The 19,689-nt window shown below is 32.3% G+C and overlaps 1 protein-coding gene and 1 pseudogene across 2 annotated transcripts in view; both read left to right on the forward strand.

The window, feature by feature from the left end:
• Positions 1 to 4,044: 4,044 nt before the first annotated feature.
• Positions 4,045 to 19,689, forward strand: part of LOC105427732 (uncharacterized) — a 142,728-nt gene continuing 127,083 nt past the window's right edge. Inside the window, exons 1-2 of the mRNA XM_089078581.1 lie at positions 4,045 to 4,424; positions 4,721 to 4,840. Of these exons, the coding sequence (XP_088934707.1) occupies positions 4,300 to 4,424; positions 4,721 to 4,840 (245 nt within the window). The 5' untranslated portion in view covers positions 4,045 to 4,299. The remainder of the gene's footprint in view (positions 4,425 to 4,720; positions 4,841 to 19,689) is intronic.
• Positions 4,409 to 19,689, forward strand: part of LOC148936296 (uncharacterized) — a 38,927-nt pseudogene continuing 23,646 nt past the window's right edge. The window contains exons 1-2 of the transcript XR_016139641.1: positions 4,409 to 4,424; positions 4,721 to 4,840. The product of XR_016139641.1 is annotated as an uncharacterized LOC148936296 (transcript). The remainder of the gene's footprint in view (positions 4,425 to 4,720; positions 4,841 to 19,689) is intronic.

The following is a 19,689-nucleotide window of genomic DNA, read 5'->3' on the forward strand; positions in this document are numbered from 1 at the left end:
TTTTGTTAGGCTTTTAATTGTAATTTTGCAAGCTCAGTATTGTTCTTTAAATTAATCCGAAGTGCAGAACTGTATCATTTTGTACATACAAAGCTGCAAAACTTTTATATTCGTCGAAATAAGACATCATGTTTCTCCCTTGCATAACGTGTAAAGCATGAAAGAATGGACTAATCAGAGTCCTTCATTCTCATTCCGTCGAAGTGAGAAATGGTTATATACGCATGTTGATGCATAGATCTTTTTTGTTAGGCTTCAAATTGTAATTTTATAAGCTCAGTATTGTTCTTTAAAGTAATTCAAAGTGCGGAACTATATCATTTTGTCCATACGAGACTGTAAAATTTATATGTATATATATATATATATATATTGTAAGAATTAGACGACCGTAAGTGGTCATGAAAGAGATTCGGAATATAAACAGCTAACAGAGAGGAGCCGTCGTGGTCGTGCAGACTAAGTGTCGCATTGGTAGACGAGGGATCCCGAATTCAAATCCAGTCGGCTCCGTTAATTTTTTCCGAATCTAATAGATATCTTTCAATATATATATATATATGTATATATATATATATATATATATATATATATCTAAAATAAAAATTATATGTTGACACAAATTATATGTTGACTGTTTTTATTGAAAATACTGACGGGATTATCGACACATTAAAGCCGGCATCTTTGAATTGGCTTTACAGATTACAAAATCCTTTTGTGCAATTGAAACATAGCACAAAAAAGAAGTGCGGGATAGTCGATTTCGATAAAAAATTAAATTCACTTTATTCTAGCAAGCAAGCTTATTGAATGTTTTATCGATCCCATAGATTGTTTGTCTTTATCTTTCCTCTGCAACGCCATCTATTGCAAGATCTGTCAACTACAATTACTGCTCTACTTATCATTTTATATCTGCGCCAAGCATATATATATATATATATATATATATATATATATATATATATACGCGTAAAATCATACACAATCTGTTCAAGTCCCAAACTTTTTTCTAACCTTTCAATCATAAATCCAAAAATATAATATTGTTTATTCATCTCATCCGAAGTGTGAAACGTACTCATTTTGTATATATGAACTGTAGAATTTTTGTATTAAGGAAACGAAGATCTGATGTAACAGCTGTACGAGCTAAAATTACGTGAATTTTTTAATTTTTTTCTTATTTACTTGTTAAATCGATTGTCCCGCATATTCTTTTTGTGCCTATTTTAATTGCCTAAAAGGATTTTGCAATCTGTCAAGCCAATAAGAAGTTCTTTGGTGCACTGTAAGTGTCGGTCCACAATAAGTATTTAATCTTTAAGTCGTAAGAAATTGACCAATCATAGTCGATTATTCTTTTCATATTCGATTATAATTGGTCAATTTCTTACTTCTTAAAGCTTAAATCACCTATTGTGGACCGACACTAATGTGTCAGTAATTCCCGTCACTTTAGGATCCCCTTAGTCTCGGTTCACAATAAGTATTTAATCTTTAAATCGTAAGAAATTGACCAATCATAATCGATTATTCTTTTCATATTCGATTATAATTGGTCAATTTCTTACTTCTTGAAGTTTAAATCTATTGTGGACCGACACTTAAGAAACTTGGAGAAATAATTAAAGTACAAAAAGATCCTCTCCCAACCATACAAAACAAAAATGTAATCTACAAAATTTCGTGTTTGAATTGCAACGCCTCTTATGTGGAACAGACATCTCGGCAGTTAAAAACAAGGATTTCTGAACATCGAAATCACATCAATAGAAACAGTGCAACTTCCTCTATCATTACGGAACACGACTGGGAGAATGTCAAGATCCTGGATAGGGAGCATTTTCTTAGGAAGAGACTTGTTTCTGAAATGCTGCACATTAAATGTCAAGCAAATAGTCTCAACTTACAAAAAGATACCGAATTTTTACACCACGCGTATTCCTCGATATTAAACAGATTGTAAATATTTTTGTATCGCTGTTATCTGTCTTTGTTTGTGGTTGATATTAGTTCTTTTGGATTCTGTTTTTTTGGATAACTGTTTTTCTCCGTCTTGCCATTTTACCGACTTGACTCGTGGTTACACGTGCCTTCATCTCGGCTTTATTATGTCGTTGTGTCGAATCTATACTTAATTGATCTGCGATCTGACTCCTGAGGATTTTAAGAGCAATTTGATATGTGCGTTTGTGGTAAATAGTTGATTGAAGCTAATGTTAAATATCAATTTTTGATACTTGAGAAGTCTAAATCATGCTCACACTTAGATAATCTTGCAATTGGCCTATGCCACCGGCCGGGCAACCGACATCTATCTTCATCTTAATCTGCAATCGACTACCACATGGACATGCAATACTAATCGGCGATTTGTCGTTCTTAGTTTTCCGAGGTTTATATAATTATTATTTTTCTGTCGCTGAAGATGACTCAATATAGAACCGAACTACGATTATCTTTAATGTTAGATTAAGGAATTTGCCTGAGATACAATAAGTGCTTTTGTTAATAAATTGTTACGCACCAATAATCACGTTTTAATTCTTAGCGCCTTTTTTATTCACTATTATTACAATTTCAAGAGTCAGTTAGATTTAGAATTTATTAATATATTATTAAATAATAGAGATCCTAAAATTGCAAAATATAATCATAAATTAATTAATTGTGATAAATCAATATAAAAAATGAGTAGATGTTTTTTTACTTAAATTTTATTTTATATTGTAATAAAGTTTGTTTATAATAATAATAAATATGTATAATAATCCTTTCTAAAAAGGCATAACATCTTGCGTGTTTCAAAATTTTCTTAAAGTTTATTGTTGACGCTTTTCCGCGATGGATTCTCTCGTTGTGCTAACTTTGTGAATAGCTGTCATTGTATTGATTTCACAGAGGATCGTTTTGACAATTGTATATCAAAAAGTTAAAAATATTATAGTGTAACAGTAGTATAATAATATTATATTAATTTTTGCTCTTGTGTTGAAAAAGATAAATAGCGAAAAAAAATAAATAAATAAATTAAAAATTTTTAAAATTAAAAGATATACATTAATAAATTGGTAATATAATTATGTAAAATAAAGTTTTATAAATATACACATTTTATTACCTTTAAAATGCTTATGTTTTTAAATTATAATATTACAATTTAAGATTAATGTAATTAATGTATTTGAAAATAAGTTGGAGCCAAAAAATGGCGGACCAATCAAAAGTTGTCTTTTCGTGGCCAGTCTCTGCGAGTCAATCATGTAACTTTACGTGAAATTTTTCACTTTTCATTTTTCACTTTTTACTTTTCATTTTTCACACCTTGACATTTCACGTGAAACTTTTCACAGCGATTATGTATATAGCTTGGATGCGTGGAAAGTAAAATCATGAAACATAGTTTCATAAGTTTTATAGCTAATGAAAATTATTGGTACAGTATTATATACATCTTTTAATAACCAATTGTATATGTACTACGTACATTTAATCCTAACGCAGCCCTAATCTTCTCTAATTCCGAAGCATATTTATTAATTCCCTAAATTTTCGCCTTTCCGCCACCAACATGGCGAAAAAGTTCACGTAAAAAATTTCACATTTTCACGTTTAAGAGAGTTACATGATCCCGCAAAATCGTACGTGATTGTAAGTTCACGTGAAACTTTTCACTTTTCACATTTCCGCCCTAGGGGAAAAGTTACATGATTGACCCCCTGATTATAGTGTCTCTAGGATGTATCATTTTATCCGTATTTTTCATCGAATATTAAACAAGGATAAAATGATACCTGGGTACTCGGATTATTTCTAAATGCACTCTAGTGCAGTCCAGTGCAAGAAAATAGACTTCATGATTCGATTATAATCGCTCTGTACTTTTCTTAGCTGAACTGCATTATGCTATTTTGCGATCATTAATTATTAAGAAATATGAAAAATTATATAAAAATAAAGCAAATGTGAGAATTGATAATTGAAAAATCTTGTGTTCAAATCTTTTTATGGTTTGAAAACATTCGCTCGATAAAAAAAAGTAGAGGTTTGTTGAATAAAGAAATTCTAAAGAAAGTGCAATCTGAAAGAGATAGACATTGAACATGCGAATGATAAATTTTGTCGTAAAGGAACTCAATCAAATTAGTGTGGTAGATAATATGGATAATAGTACTTTTGGGTGTGTTCATAATCACGTTGAGGTTATGTGGTTACCCGCGCGAGACTAACAGTATCGTTCTCAGTCTGCCTCATTTTAAAATACAGAAACGCGCTTAGCAGAAAATTTATAATATGATACATTCTTTTCTCGAAGTGGAAGACGCCTGGTGTTACTGGGTTATCTCAGTTGGTGCTCTATTGTCATTTCTCGCTCTAGTTGCTGCCTGCATTTGCAGCTGTCGACGAAATGAGAATAAGTAAGTGCTAAATTGTCATTAATTATGATTTATTATGATAAATTTAGTATGTTCAATAATTTAAATTATTAATAGATTGTAAATATTAACAATTATGATACAAGTAAATATAATACAAAGTATTTTTTAATGGAATTATCTCTAAAATATATTGTATTTTTTATTGAATTAGTAACAATTTATAAATTAAAACCTCACTTCTCTTGATATAAAATAATCATCTTAAATTATTTTCTTCAGAATTTAATTTGTAAGATAATTTATGCAACTTTACATTTGTTGTACATTTATAACAGGAATGAATTTTTGGGACTCAATGGTATGGTAACACTAAATAGTTCCGAAACAAATAGTTTCAACAGAATTTTGACATTGGATGTATCTGAAGTTAAACAGGATGTCAACGATGGCAAAAGGTTTCTACTTTAACAATAAATTGATTGCATGCAGGTTTTTCCTATAATTATATTTTTTATAGTTAATAATATTCTTGAGTATACTAAATTTATAGATCCATTTATTATTACCATATAAAATACTTTCATTGTTCTTGAAAAAAGAATATAATGTTTAGAAACAACTATTTATTTCAGAAGAGCATAAATTTAAATCATGAATAGAATATTTTTTTCAAGATCATTCATTTGAGATTTTAAGGTCATTTAAGTTTTTTTATTGTATGATATTTGTTATATGATACTGTATATATATATATATAACATGATAAGTTTGGTGACTTAAATTGATGTGAGTATCACATGATCTTAAATACAAAATCTATAATTATATATCTATAAATTAATAATATTCTAAATTTTTTTGTTATATAGATATGATTATTATATTGGTTTAAAACAGTTTTCATTTTTATGTAAATATCCTTCACAAATGTTTTTCATTCAAGTATGTGTTCATAACTAGCATTTTCAAGTTGTAAGTTTGAATTAACTTAAGCTCGATCAAACTAAATATTTATCATGAATTCAAGTTTGAAAAATATGTAAAGATAAAAAATATAAAATATTAAATTATTAAATTTACTATGAAATATAATTTTTATATAATTCATACAATGTTTTCAATATATCTTTTCGGGTGTTAAGTTTTTGACAGTTCAAGTATGGTTATAATCAGTTTGATAATAATTTAAAGCCAATCGTATGATTTCATTAATCACTCTTGTGTTTAAAATTTATCGCAGAAAACGCTATAATATTTATGTGTATCACACAAAAAGAGTGATAGAACTTAAAAGAATCAGTTTTTTTATACGTATCAAATTTTATATTATATGCTTTTATATAAAGCAAGATGATAAACAATGGAATATTTATTTTTTATCTTTAACAAAAGATTAAAGTTATATATATCTAAGTTTTTGTAACTAAGATTATATATTTGAGGGTCATATTAGTTAGATTATCAAATTTGTCGTAATGATTATTTATAATAGTGAAAAAGGGAAATTACATGTAAAAATACATCAATGACCTTAAAATTTCAAAAGGAATCGATTCGAAGTTGTGTCTTTTGAATTTAATAATAATCGTTCCGAAACATTCTATTAAAAACAATGAAAATATTTTAGATAGCAATAGCAAATCCAAAAATTACCTTTAAAAAAAAAACATAAGAAAATGATGTTAACTTTACGATGTTCGTAATTATTTTCTGCAGAAAGTTTATTTTATTTATAAATATCTCCATATCAGTAAATAAATCAGTAAATAAATTTTATTATTTCTATAAAAGATTTAATTTCGAAAATTGACATAGACTTCTAATCTTACAAAATAAGAAAAGACGCTTATAAAAAGATTTTATAAAAATTAATATCAACTTAAAAAGTTAAAAACTTAAAATTCTAATATAATTGGAAAAATCTATATATAATATAGAGAAAAATCTATATATAATATAGAGAAAAATCTATATATAATATATATAATTGTACTTGTATTTGTATACTATAAAAAATTTTGATGTGCAAAGTTAAATATTAAAATTACATTATACAGAAGATTTAATATTCAAAATTAGCACCAATTTGTAATCGTCAATAAAATTTAATATAGTTATTATATTTATGTTTACTAAATTAAAAACTTACTAATTTGTAGTTATCTGTAAAATTGAATATAATATTATATTTTCATATACAATCTTATATATTATGAAAAATTTAACTAGAGAAGAATTTAACTTCATCAAATATTTTCAGTACTGTACAATGTATATTATTTTGTTAATATTCAAAAACTCGGCATGCCTGATTTGCGCTTGATTAAAATATTTTCTATTTTCAACAATTGTCGAGTAATAGTACAATAGACAATATAATAACAGCTAATTAAGTCAAATGTTGAATAAGTTTTAATACTTTTTATTTATATTGATATTAATTTATTATTTATGTTATTTATTAAATTTGTATGTGTTTCTTTTTAAATATATCCAAAAATTTTGGAATAAAATCTTAATTTTCAAAAAATAGTTTTATGTAATATTTTTTTATAAGAGTATTAATGTATTATATTTATAAAACAATTAAGAATATATGTATGCGTGTATGTTTTAATACAATCTGGATACGTCAAGTTTTCACATCTCAGTAAACTTATGCATTGTAGAATACTGAAATTATTTGTAAATTCTTATTAGTTAAATTTGAAAAGAAAGATAAAATATGAAATCACAAGTTCATACTTCTCATTATTCTTAATTTCTGTAAAAAAAATATTTTATAAGAAAATTTTCATGTACAAAAGTCTATTTTATAAGAACTATATCAAAGGATAAATCAATTTCTAATTGATACAAAATATAGTAACAGGAAAGTGTTAATTTATAGTTTCATAAATTAAAAAGGAAAAAAAAACTTATAAAAATAAAAAGATTTGATCAATCGAAAATTATACAAATTATCAACTTATAGTTGTTAAAAAAAAATATAAAATTTAATAGAATCATGATACATGTATTTATATAAAATATAAAAAAATCTAATACATAAAATAATTTGATATTAAAATAATGTGATTTACAATGCATACATATGATATATAATGTGATATATATATATATATATATATATAATATGTATATATGCTAAAAAACTAAACTATATAAAAGATTTCAATAACTATTGTCAACTTAGTTATTAATAAAATAATATAATTATTGTGCTTTTAATTATGTATTATGAAAAATTTGTATGTAATGATAATAAATTATTACTTTTTATATCTTTTTCTTACAATTTTCAAAAAAATTTTAGTATTATATGATATACGCAGGGTAATACTGAAATAGGTGGTCGTATTTTTATAACATATTCTATTTTTCCTAAAGATGAAGAAAGATCATAGATTCGATAATTCTTCTTTTTCGAGATATAAGTATGTTTTTTTCATCAAAATTTTTCATAAATGTTATACGTTCCGAGTATCTTTCATCTTTTTCTATTAGAAGTAAATAATATATCTCAAGCTAGCAGAATCAAATCAGCAAATTCAAATCAGACCTATTCGGTTATTTTCAGTTTTTCAGTATCCATTTTGTACTAATTTGTATCACTAATAAAAATTTTATACCCCGTATGGTATTGGGAAAAAAAAAACACGTTGCGTTGCTAGCTTAATGTTAAGGTGATGCTAAACTTGTTTGTATTACCGATAAAATGCAGTAATTTTTGTATTGCTCTCATTTTTTATTAACTTTATAGATCTGGAAATTCTTTTCCACAATTAAAGTTTATGCATTAATACGTACTTAGCATGTAAATTTCGTATCAAGAACGAGAAAAAAATTTTTAAATTTAGATCTTTTTTATCATTTGGTACCTTAAAATGGCGTCCAAAGTCGCTGTCAAGTCGCGTAAATATTTGTTTTATATGAAACTTTTACAGTCTGTACTTACAAAACTGATATTGTTAGACTAAAAGATTACATGAAAAAGTAACGTTGAGTTCTTAGAATTAAGCTTAGATACTTACCATCAAGGGAGTATCTCAAAAATTTGTTCATATGTGTATCATGTGTACAGAAATGTATGTATGAGTGTATGTTATGTATATATACATAAATGTATCTATGTATATGTAGATGCATGTATAGATATGCATATGTATGAACATTTTCGTTGGAGTTCGCTCGTCAGCATTCCCTCAAGCTAGCAGGGCTACATAAAAAAAAAAAATTGATCCATTCCTATTGAAACAACCTCCAATTAATTCAAACCTACTAGCATCAAGAATAAAAATATATCACCACATATATTTCACCACAAGCAGAAACAATCTCTATTACTATAGTCGAAATGCTATAATATATACCATTAAAATATAAAGTTTCAAATGTTGTTCGCCATTTCTTTAATAACTACCTCTAATCTCTACTTAATTGAATAGGTCCAGTTTCATTGTGTTGATTTGATTGTATTAGCTTGACAGAGGTAAATAATGTAGCAAAGTATCTTGATAAATGTATATGAGTGTATATACGAGGGTAGTCTGAAACGTTTTGAGCCTAACATAGAAACAAGTATTTTTTCGGTCAAATATAATTTTATTTTTCATAATCTCCTTTTAAGTCGATACACTTTTCCCATCGATACTCTAACCTCTTTCACCCCTCCAAATAGTAGTTGGCGTCTTGCTCCGCAAAATAGGCGTATGCGATGACCTCCTCGTTCGATGAAAATCTCTGTCTTCCGTAAAGCGAAACTTTAAGCTTAGGAAACAGGAAAAAATCGTTGGGGGTCAGATCTGGTGAATATGGTGGGTGGTTAATCAATTCGAAGTGCAGTTTGTGAATTTTGGCCATGGCGACCGCCAAAGTGTGAGCAGGTGCGTTGTCTTGATGAAACAGCACTTCTTCTTCTTCAAATGCGGCTGTTTTTTTGCAATTTCTGCCTTCAGTTTATCAAGTAATGATGCGTAATATGCTCCCGTTATTGTTTTATCTTTTTCAAGATAGTCGATACACACAATTCCGTGACTATCCCAAAAAACAGTCGCCATTACCTCCCCAGCTGATGGAACCGTCTTCATCTTTTTCGGAGCAGGTTCACCCTTTGCAGTCCACTGTTTTGACTGTTCTTTGTCTCTGGAGTGTAGTGGTGGATCCAAGTTTCATCTACAGTTATGAATCGACGCAAAAAATCTGACTCGTTTCGCTTGAATCGCTCCAACAGAGCCTTGGAAATGTTCATTCGAATTCATTTTTTATCCAAAGTGAGCAAGCGCGGCATAGCTTGTGCATATCCAATTCTTCAGTCAATATATGACAAACGTGTTCTTTCGATATGCCCATAGCCTCTGCTATCTCTCTAACCTTGATTCGACGGTCGTCCAATATCATTTGTGAACATTTTCGATGTTATCAGCGGTGGTCGTCGTTCCGAACGCTCATCATCAGCCAAGCTGGTATGACCACGTTTAAATTCAGCTGCCCATCTTTTTACGGTGGCAAATGATGGGGCAGAGTCCCCGTAAACAGTGTCCAACTCCATTTTAATTTGCGCAGGCGTATTGCCTTTCAAATGTAAGAATTTAATCACGGCACGATATTCAATTTTTTTCCATTTTTTTCCACAAAAACACTGACATCGACTGACACAAACGTCAAACAACAACTGAGCGTCCAAAATGGCTGAAATTTTCACAAAAGTCTTTCAAAACATATACTATTGTATTAGGTGTACAAAAAAATCCTGAGCTTTTTTTTGTAAAATTCAATCTTTATTCAAAAACAAACAAAAAAATATTAATCAGCGAAATATTTCCCGTTTGCATCAACGACCTTTTGCCATCTTTCGGGTAGCTTGCGAATTCCTTGACGATAGAAGTTCACCGGCTTTGAAGCGATAAAGTCATCAATGCATTTTCGTATCTTTTCAAATCTCACGAAATGTGTATCAGCCAAATGATGCTGCAGCGACCGGAACAAGTAGTAATCGGAAGGCGCCATGTCTGGGCTATACGCCGCATGCGGGAGAAGTTCCCAGCCTAACGCAAAGATATGGTTCTGAGTCGCTTTCGCAACATGTGGTCGAGCATTGTCATGAAGCAAGATCACTTTACGACGTCCTTGGCCAGTAAATGGCCTCTTTTCGTCTAATGCATCGCTCAAATTGGTCAATTGTTGTTGGTAGCGATCTGCCGTGATTGTTTCACCCGGTTGTAACAACTCGTAATACAACACACTTTTTCAATCCCACCAGATACAGAGTAAAACCTTTTTAGCGTGAATATTGGGCTTTGGCGTTGATGTCGAAGATTGACCAGAGTCAACCCATGATTTTCTACGTTTAGGGTTATCATAAAGAATCCACTTTTCATCGCCTGTAATGATTTTGTGCAGAAAATCTTTTTTCCGGAACTTTGAAAGCAAAGTGAGTGCAGTGTCACGCCGACGATTTTTGTTGTCTTCGGACAATTCATGCGGAACCCATCTGCCTTCCTTCTAAACCTTTCCCATCGTATATAAACGTACGGAAATGGTTTGCTGCATAACGTCAAGCTGTTCTGCAAGCTCCTTTTCAGTTTGCGCAGAGTTTATATCTAGCAGTGCTTGCAATTCGTCCGTTTCAATCTTTTGAGGGCGTCCAGCACGCGGCTCATCTTTAAGACTGAAATCTTCTTGGCGAAATTTTTGATACCATCTTTTACATGTAGTATGACTTACAGCGTTCTCTCCATATACAGCACAAATCATTGCAGTGGCTTCAGCAGCATTTTTCTTCAGATGAAACGCGAAGTGGATGGAAAATCGAATATGCTCTTTTGTTATTGCCATCGTGAACATTACTGATTTTTGAGGTTATGTGCATCAAACGCCAAACCGTATGGCATTTTAGAAGGCCAAATGTCAACGCTTTAAAACCGCAAAAGGGCGGGAAGATATATAAAATTTAAATTGTTATTTCGGTTGTATGAAATCTAAAGCTCAGAACTTTTTTGTACACCTAATAGTACTAGAATAATTTTGACGAGTAACGTCATGTTTGTGTTAAGGCTCAAAACTTTTCAGACTACTCTTGTACATATATGTATATGAATATACAGATATGGACGTTTTCCGCAAGATTTTGCTTGTCATTTTAGAATTCCCTCAAAAGTAGTTTTAATCTGATCTAGGTGCGTCAAGTCTTATGTACGTCAGTTTGATCTTAAGATTGCTATATACAATTTAAAATTTGCAATACAGTAGAATAGTGTGATTACATACAAGATGTTCCCTGTACAATCACTTTGATAAAACTATCCTTTAAGGGAGTCAGCTCCTTGGTCTTGACATATGTTGTTAAGGTCATAGTCCTGAATGACCTTCAAAAAGTTTTAGTCATCGCTCGCCGATTAAAAAGTTATTAACAAAAGAAGTTTGAAGAACATAATAATTTAGATATCTTTACATTAGGGAATAATTTAGAAATCTTTACATTAAGGAACACAGTTCCGATGATCTTGACCTTGATATTTGTTATAGAGGTTACTGATCAACTTTTTCTTATAACTTAATTGGCGATCTCATATAATTTTTGAGATATACCTATATAAATGTTAGTAAATTTTTATGGTAAATTATATATATATATATATATATATATATATATACATATATATATATATATATATATATATATAATTTACCATAAAAATTTACTAACATTTATATAGGTATATCTCAAAAATTATATGAGATCGCCAATTAAGTTATAAGAAAAAGTTGATCAGTATATAGTATATATGGTATATATGGTAAATATGTAGAAAAACGGAGCCCCCTCTAATAACGACCTTGACATATGTTGTCAGGGTCACTATCCTGAGTGATCTTGAGAAGGTTTTAGATAGCGGTCACTTCGTTAAAAAGTTATTAACAAAAAAGTAAATTCGTGAAGCAACATGATAACAGTACAACGTGGAAATAAATACTGACTATGAGAATGCCATCGACCGAATGTAATCAAAATAAAGCGAGAAATCTACGTGTATTGCGTTATGTGTACGTACTTTGGATTTTAGCATTTATTGCGCGGGATCGGATATGCGAAGGTGTCGGAAGAACAAAGTCCGATTTTCTACAAAGTGTCTTTAATTCTTGCTTAAAATACACATCTGTTCGCGTCGATGTTCGTCGGTCGAATCTCTGGTCCGTTCGTTATTTCGAATCAGCTCGCTATCGCTTTCTCCTTCGAGATCTTTCTCATAAACAAAATATCTTAATTCCGAATAACAAGTTTTTTTAATAATAATAAGTATTGAAGGAGAACCTATTTGTTATTGTTACTTGTCTCGAATCGTTAAATGTTTAAATTATGTTACAAAGGAAAATAGCGTTAAATGTTACAAAGATAATACACTGGTAACATGTATGATAAAAATCGAGAGAAATTAAAACCGGAGAATATCGCAAGTATCTATTCTAATGAGCTGATTCGGATGACAATGCATGCAACGATGTAATCGCCACAGGACAAAAACACAAATTCTCTGCTTTAAAATCAAAAATCATTTTCTTATAAAATAGGAGATTTGTAATTTAGAGTAGAGAATTTATGTTTTAAAGCAGAAAATTTGTATTTTAATTTGTGTTTTTAAAAGAAAAAATAGTTTGGTATTCAAACTTTATGTATTTTTTTTATATGGATTGAAATTTAATTTTTATCAATGTATCAACATATAGATTTGAATTGAACTTCGTGCAGAAAGTTGTAAACCCATGTGGAACATCGCTTTACATTGAAGTGTATGCTTGGAGACAGTATGTTCCGCCCTCCCTATGGGAGGGGGCTCCACTATCGAAAGATCTAACCTAAGCTAACCTAACCCAACTAATATCACAGTGATAGTTAAAATAATAATAATAATTTAGCAATTTATTTTTATTATCAATAACGCTGAGAAACTCGTAAAAACACATGTTGATGATATAAACGATGCATGACTAATACCTAATAAATAATTGAAAGACCATCAAAATATAAATGCTATCTTAAAATAACATATATATATATATATATATATATATATATATATATATATATGTGTATGTACACTATCCATTATATACAAGATGTCATATAAACAGAATAATAACATTTTAAAAGTAAGCTTTATATAAATATATCTCGAAAATGAAGCGAGACCGCCTATTAGTTTACGAGGAAAAATTAATCAGTACTCTCACTTCTATAACAGGTATCAAGGTCAAGATCATCGAGATTATGTCCCCTAATGTAAAGAAATACCATAATTTATATTAGTGCTGAATTTATATAGTGCATAATTTGCTAATCTTTTCTCATCTTTCGTGTTGAAAATGGTTCATTTCAACATAAAGATGAGAGAGGGGTTAGGTTAGATTTTTCGGTAGTGGAGTCTCTGTAGGGGGGGTAAATATACATTAGCAAATTATGCCTTCAGCATTAACATAAATTATTGTATTTTTCAAACTTCTTTTGTTAATAACTTTTTAACGAAGGGACGGCTAAAACTTTTTGAAGGTCACTGACCTTGAGGATCAACATATGTCAAAGTCAAGATCATCGGAGTTGACTCCCCTAAAGGGGAGTTTTACCACCATTTTTTTAACGAAGATAAAAAAGAGTATCAAGTATAGTGGACGCTTGAAAAAAAAGAAAATATTGTAAAGTTAAAGTTGTCAAGTTAAAAAAGTAGAATCTAACTGACAATATCTTTTATTTTAAAGAAATAGAATCTAAGTGCATATCTCTGTATCTTTATTGAAGAATCTTTTTACTCTAATCCATGAGTAGTAGTTTTAAATTAAAAAAAAAAATTAAAAATTATGTTACGAAATTGCCATATCTAAACTCAATTCTAGTTGTGATCAAAAAATAAATGTGATTAAAAAATAAAATTTAAGTGCTAATATCTCTGTGATCTTTGTATTTATTGAAGAATCTTCTTATACTAACCCAAATGATACTAGTTTTAATTCTTTAAAACAGAAAATTTTGTTTCTACATTGCCAATTTAAATGATTGTAACAATATATAAAATTTTATAAAAGATTTGATATCAATAATTGTCAGATAAACTACAAGAATATGTAATAAAAAAATAGAGGTTTCCATTTAAAAAAACATTAATGACTTTGACCTGATTTTGACAAGGTCACTCAAGGTCACGTCCACATTTCCATGTGTCCCTCTTCAAGCTATGCAACTTTTGTTCAAAAAATTTTTCAATAAAATCATCGATTCGCGAGATAATCGACCATATCAATACTTAAAGTAAAACATCCTGTGCGTGCGTGCGTGCGTGCGTGCGTGCGTGCGTGCGTGCGTGCGTGCGTGCGTGCGTGCGTGCGTGCGTGCGTGCGTGCGTGCGTGCGTGCGTGCGTGCGTGCGTGCGTGCGTGCGTGCGTGCGTGCGTGCGTGCGTGCGTGCGTGCGTGCGTGCGTGCGTGCGTGCGTGCGTGCGTGCGTGCGTGCGTGCGTGCGTGCGTGCGTGCGTGCGTGCGTGCGTGCGTGCGTGCGTGCGTGCGTGCGTGCGTGCGTGCGTGCGTGCGTGCGTGCGTGCGTGCGTGCGTGCGTGCGTGCGTGCGTGCGTGCGTGCGTGCGTGCGTGCGTGCGTGCGTGCGTGCGTGCGTGCGTGCGTGCGTGCGTGCGTGCGTGCGTGCGTGCGTGCGTGCGTGCGTGCGTGCGTGCGTGCGTGCGTGCGTGCGTGCGTGCGTGCGTGCGTGCGTGCGTGCGTGCGTGCGTGCGTGCGTGCGTGCGTGCGTGCGTGCGTGCGTGCGTGCGTGCGTGCGTGCGTGCGTGCGTGCGTGCGTGCGTGCGTGCGTGCGTGCGTGCGTGCGTGCGTGCGTGCGTGCGTGCGTGCGTGCGTGCGTGCGTGCGTGCGTGCGTGCGTGCGTGCGTGCGTGCGTGCGTGCGTGCGTGCGTGCGTGCGTGCGTGCGTGCGTGCGTGCGTGCGTGCGTGCGTGCGTGCGTGCGTGCGTGCGTGCGTGCGTGCGTGCGTGCGTGCGTGCGTGCGTGCGTGCGTGCGTGCGTGCGTGCGTGCGTGCGTGCGTGCGTGCGTGCGTGCGTGCGTGCGTGCGTGCGTGCGTGCGTGCGTGCGTGCGTGCGTGCGTGCGTATTTTACTGTATTCTAAGATAGAAAATTGTGTACAAGCCACCGATTAGTTTCTACAGTTTTGTTTGGTCGTTATTTATAATATATACACGGTTTAGAGTCTCGGAATTGTGGGCATAGTTCGTTGAAAGTATTCGCGAATTCTAAGAATCGTTCAATAGCTCGATTCGCGGCTTTTCCGAGGATTCGGCGCATCGCGATTGTGTGCGGGGCTCGGCGGACGCGGTATTTGACGCGTTGCTGGTTAGTTGTTATCTGTCACATCAATGTCTTTTTGGGACGGATTTTCGACCCGGAATAGGACTTCGATTTGCTGTAGCTCGAAGACAAGATGCTGCCTGCTCCATCTTAACAGCGATGGATTTCACACGCAAGTACCTGCAAACTGAGAAGCGTCTTAGTTCGTGATTATGCTTGCAGACTTAGGAGAAAAGAGCGATCCTGGCTTTCTAGATAGAGCTTTAGGATTGCAAACAGTATCTGGAGAGATATTGCCGAGAACAGCACTGGACTGATTGCTGTCTCGCCGGGAAAAGACGAAAATCATCCGTCGGAGTCAGCTAATATATCCGAGTCGGCCGTAAATCGGGACGAATCGGGAACAGATCGGTTGAATTCGGGCTCTGGTGTTGACTCCGAATGGCCCGCGAATTTCGCCAAATGAGCTCGGCGATTTTATCTGTTCGGTGGCGCAGTCGATAGCGGGGCGGCGGTGACCCAATGTGCGGATTGTTATTATATACGCACTGTTCACGTGAATTATAGCGTCCGTTATTGGTCGACGCGAATTTGTTCGACAGTGAAATCACTGAGGATCGCTGTGTCGATACCTGGATCGTCGATCGGAAAATTAATTTACGCCATTTCTATTCCGATCTAATTATGGAGGATGACTCGGGCGCATGCTTATAACTTTATAACTGTGGATTTAGATTTTTCAAAAATTTATTTTTCAAACTATCCCCACTCCCCATTATTATTTTTAATTAATTTAAATTTTTTTAAGAAATAAAAATTAAAGGGAATTTTATTCAACCAAATTCAATCGTATTTGATAAAATTATTTTACAAAATCACATCTTTCAGAAATAATCTGAAAACGTCGCTATATACACCGTTTGTGTTTTCATGTAGCGCTTGCATGGTAAAATTATTTTTCTGCTTTATGCGTTATAAATGATAATAACTTTAAAAATAATTTTCATTGTTTTCCTTTAATTATATCTGTAAAAACATTCACTTCTTTTATTCACTTTTCATATATTTTATTATTATGATACATTAAAGGGTAACATCTATGTAACCGGCCATAAATGAGATCTATTTTTAGGAAAGTTTATAAATGTAATGAATTACGCTATTAAAAAATGAATTTTATAATTTTATTATACATATAAAAAAATAAAAAAAAAGTTTCTAGTCTTAATTATTAAAATGGCGAATATAGAGCAGCGTGAAGGTAAAATTGGCACGATGTTCCGCAGCTAGCAACACAAGTGTCGTAGTTTTTGGTCTAGAACAAAAAAATTTTTTTAATTTTCTTTACTCAAATATCTATAGAAATACGTAGTCGTTTTTGCCAAAAAAATTGATTTTTGGCAAAATGGCGGAAGTACAAAGAAAAAGTTCCATTTTCGTCACAAAAAAGTCGAGTAAAATTAGCTGTAACTCAAATTTGTAACTTATTAAAAAAATCCTACGTATTGATGCGTATTTCTTTAGAAAATGTAATTTCTTAAATACTATCAAAATTTGAAATAAATCGATTGAAAATTATTTGAGTTCTACTGCTAGCCAATTTGAAAAATGTTGTTTCGAGAAAAACGTGTTTAAAGTTTTGAATGTGAATATTTTTAAGTTAACAATTTAACTTTTTTACTTTTCGTGAATTTACTTTTAGTCTGCAATCCCAGCACCATAAAATTGCCCTTTATCGGTCAGATTTTCACCTTCTTCGCCTTTTCTCGCGGTTTTTATGCTCGAGCGAGCCTCTTTTGCTACGTGAACGATCGGAGAGCATAATGTGGTATTCATCGGCTTCGACGCAAAAATTATAATTGTGCCCAGAACTTGCATTATGTGCATAATGGCTGCACATCCCATCATTAAATTGGCATATGGCAATGCCAACACAAATATCTAAAATTTTTTCCGCTCGATGAACTCTTCGGTGTTATCGACCACACGGTAATATTAAAACTTTTGTTGCTATTTTGGATAAATCCGCTCAAGCAGCGATTAAGCAATCCGTCAGAGCTCAATTCTGTATATTTTTATAGAATAAAAAAACCTATTTAGGTTTTATTGCTTCGAAAACTTCTACTGACATTACCAGTTTGTGTTTATAGTAGCTTTCAGTTTTTCTGTAGCTTTCGCTATTCCGCCACATGCATCACGAGTTGGCATCACTCGGACATTTCTCGTGTTGAGATCGATTGTCCGTTGAGATCTTACGAGCGTTATTATAGTTGCGTATGTTTTTTTCTCATTTTTTTTTATTAAATTAGAATTTTTTCTGATGGCTAAACCGTAATAAATCATTAGTTATCAATTTGTTTGTCAGATGACCTTTTCTCCCCAGATATTTCACTTTTTTTAAAAATTTCTCAGCCGAGTATCCACGCGTTTTTGCACGTGATTATACAAATATTTGGCCTCTAATGAGTCCTGAACGTTACCGCGCGGTCGGTTCGGCCAGCAGAACTGTGAGGCGCGGCAACTTATAATTTTCGAAAAAAATTATGTATTGCAATAAAACCACTTGCACTTCATTTTTGAGATTCTAAAGTGTATTTTAAAAGAAAAAAATCGATTTTTTGAAAATTTTACATAGGTGTAAAATTTTAAGTTTAAAATTATTTTTATTTGTTTACGCTCTTATTTCTTTATATTGTCTTTCACACTAATTCCTAAATGTACTTAATAACATAATCATCTTTTAATGTTTATGATATGTGATAAAGTAGAGTAGTGTGCGGCACGCTTAGTTTTAATATAGATACATAAGGACGTGCTGTTGGATTCGGAATAATGTTAATGCAACGTGGTAATGATAAACATTTTCATCCAATTATTTTCTTTTCAAAGCGAATAACAGATGTGGAAAGTCGATATCACAGCTTTGAGCTAGAGATACTCGCTATCACATATGTGCGACGTTTTAGAATTTATTTAAACAGTATCAAGTTTAAAATAATGACTTATTGTAATGCTTTAATCTTAGCGCTTAAGAAAATATATTTCCGCTTATTAATAGGATACTGAAATTATTGGAATATGACTATGTAATAGAACATAGACCAGACACGAAAATGAGCCATACAGATGCGTTAAGTAGATTGCCGAACAAAGTATTAGTGGTAGAAGATAATTCTTTCGAGCTGAATCTTGCGTTAAGTCAAAGTCGAGATAATAAACTGTGTAAATTGAGAGTAATACTTCAAAAGTTAAATAATTGTAAAACTTATTATGAATTATAAAACTTATTATGAAATGAGAAAAGGGATTGTATATAGAAGACATGGTGATGACTTATTGTTCTATGTATCCCAAGCTATGGAGTGACAGGTATTATATAAATGTTACGACTAAATAGGACATCGCGCAACGAAAAAACATCTGATAATGTAATAAAAAAGTTATTGGTTTCCAAGTATGAAACAGAAGATAAAAAGAGTATATTTTTAATTGTCTAAATATATTTCATTGGCGTCAGTTGCGGGCAGACAGGAAGGCTATTTGCATTGCATCCCAAAGCGTCAATTGTCTTTTGAAACGTACGTTGATCATTATGGACCTATAGGTAAGAGCCGATTGGCGATATCTTTTAATTGTTATAGATGCATTTACAAAATTTATAAAATTATATCCGATAAAAATTATCTCAACTCAAGAAACTGACTAATCAGTTGACAGTTCACTTTAGTAATTATTAGTAGACCACGTATCTTAATATCAAATAGAGGTACGGCGTTTCGCCTCTAGTGAATTTGAGTCATTTTGTGAAAAAACTAACATTCAGTACATTTGTACAGCGACGCATTTACTTCAGGCGAATGGCCAAGTAGAGCGTGTCAATCGCGTATCGCGTTTATGATTGGTTATGATAGGTAAGCTTATTGATAAAGACAAAAAACTGTACTGGTATAAAATATTAAACGATGC

This window comes from Pogonomyrmex barbatus, unplaced genomic scaffold (genome assembly GCF_055798465.1).
Source record: "Pogonomyrmex barbatus isolate J1 unplaced genomic scaffold, ASM5579846v1 scaffold24, whole genome shotgun sequence".
Taxonomy (NCBI): domain Eukaryota; kingdom Metazoa; phylum Arthropoda; class Insecta; order Hymenoptera; family Formicidae; genus Pogonomyrmex; species Pogonomyrmex barbatus.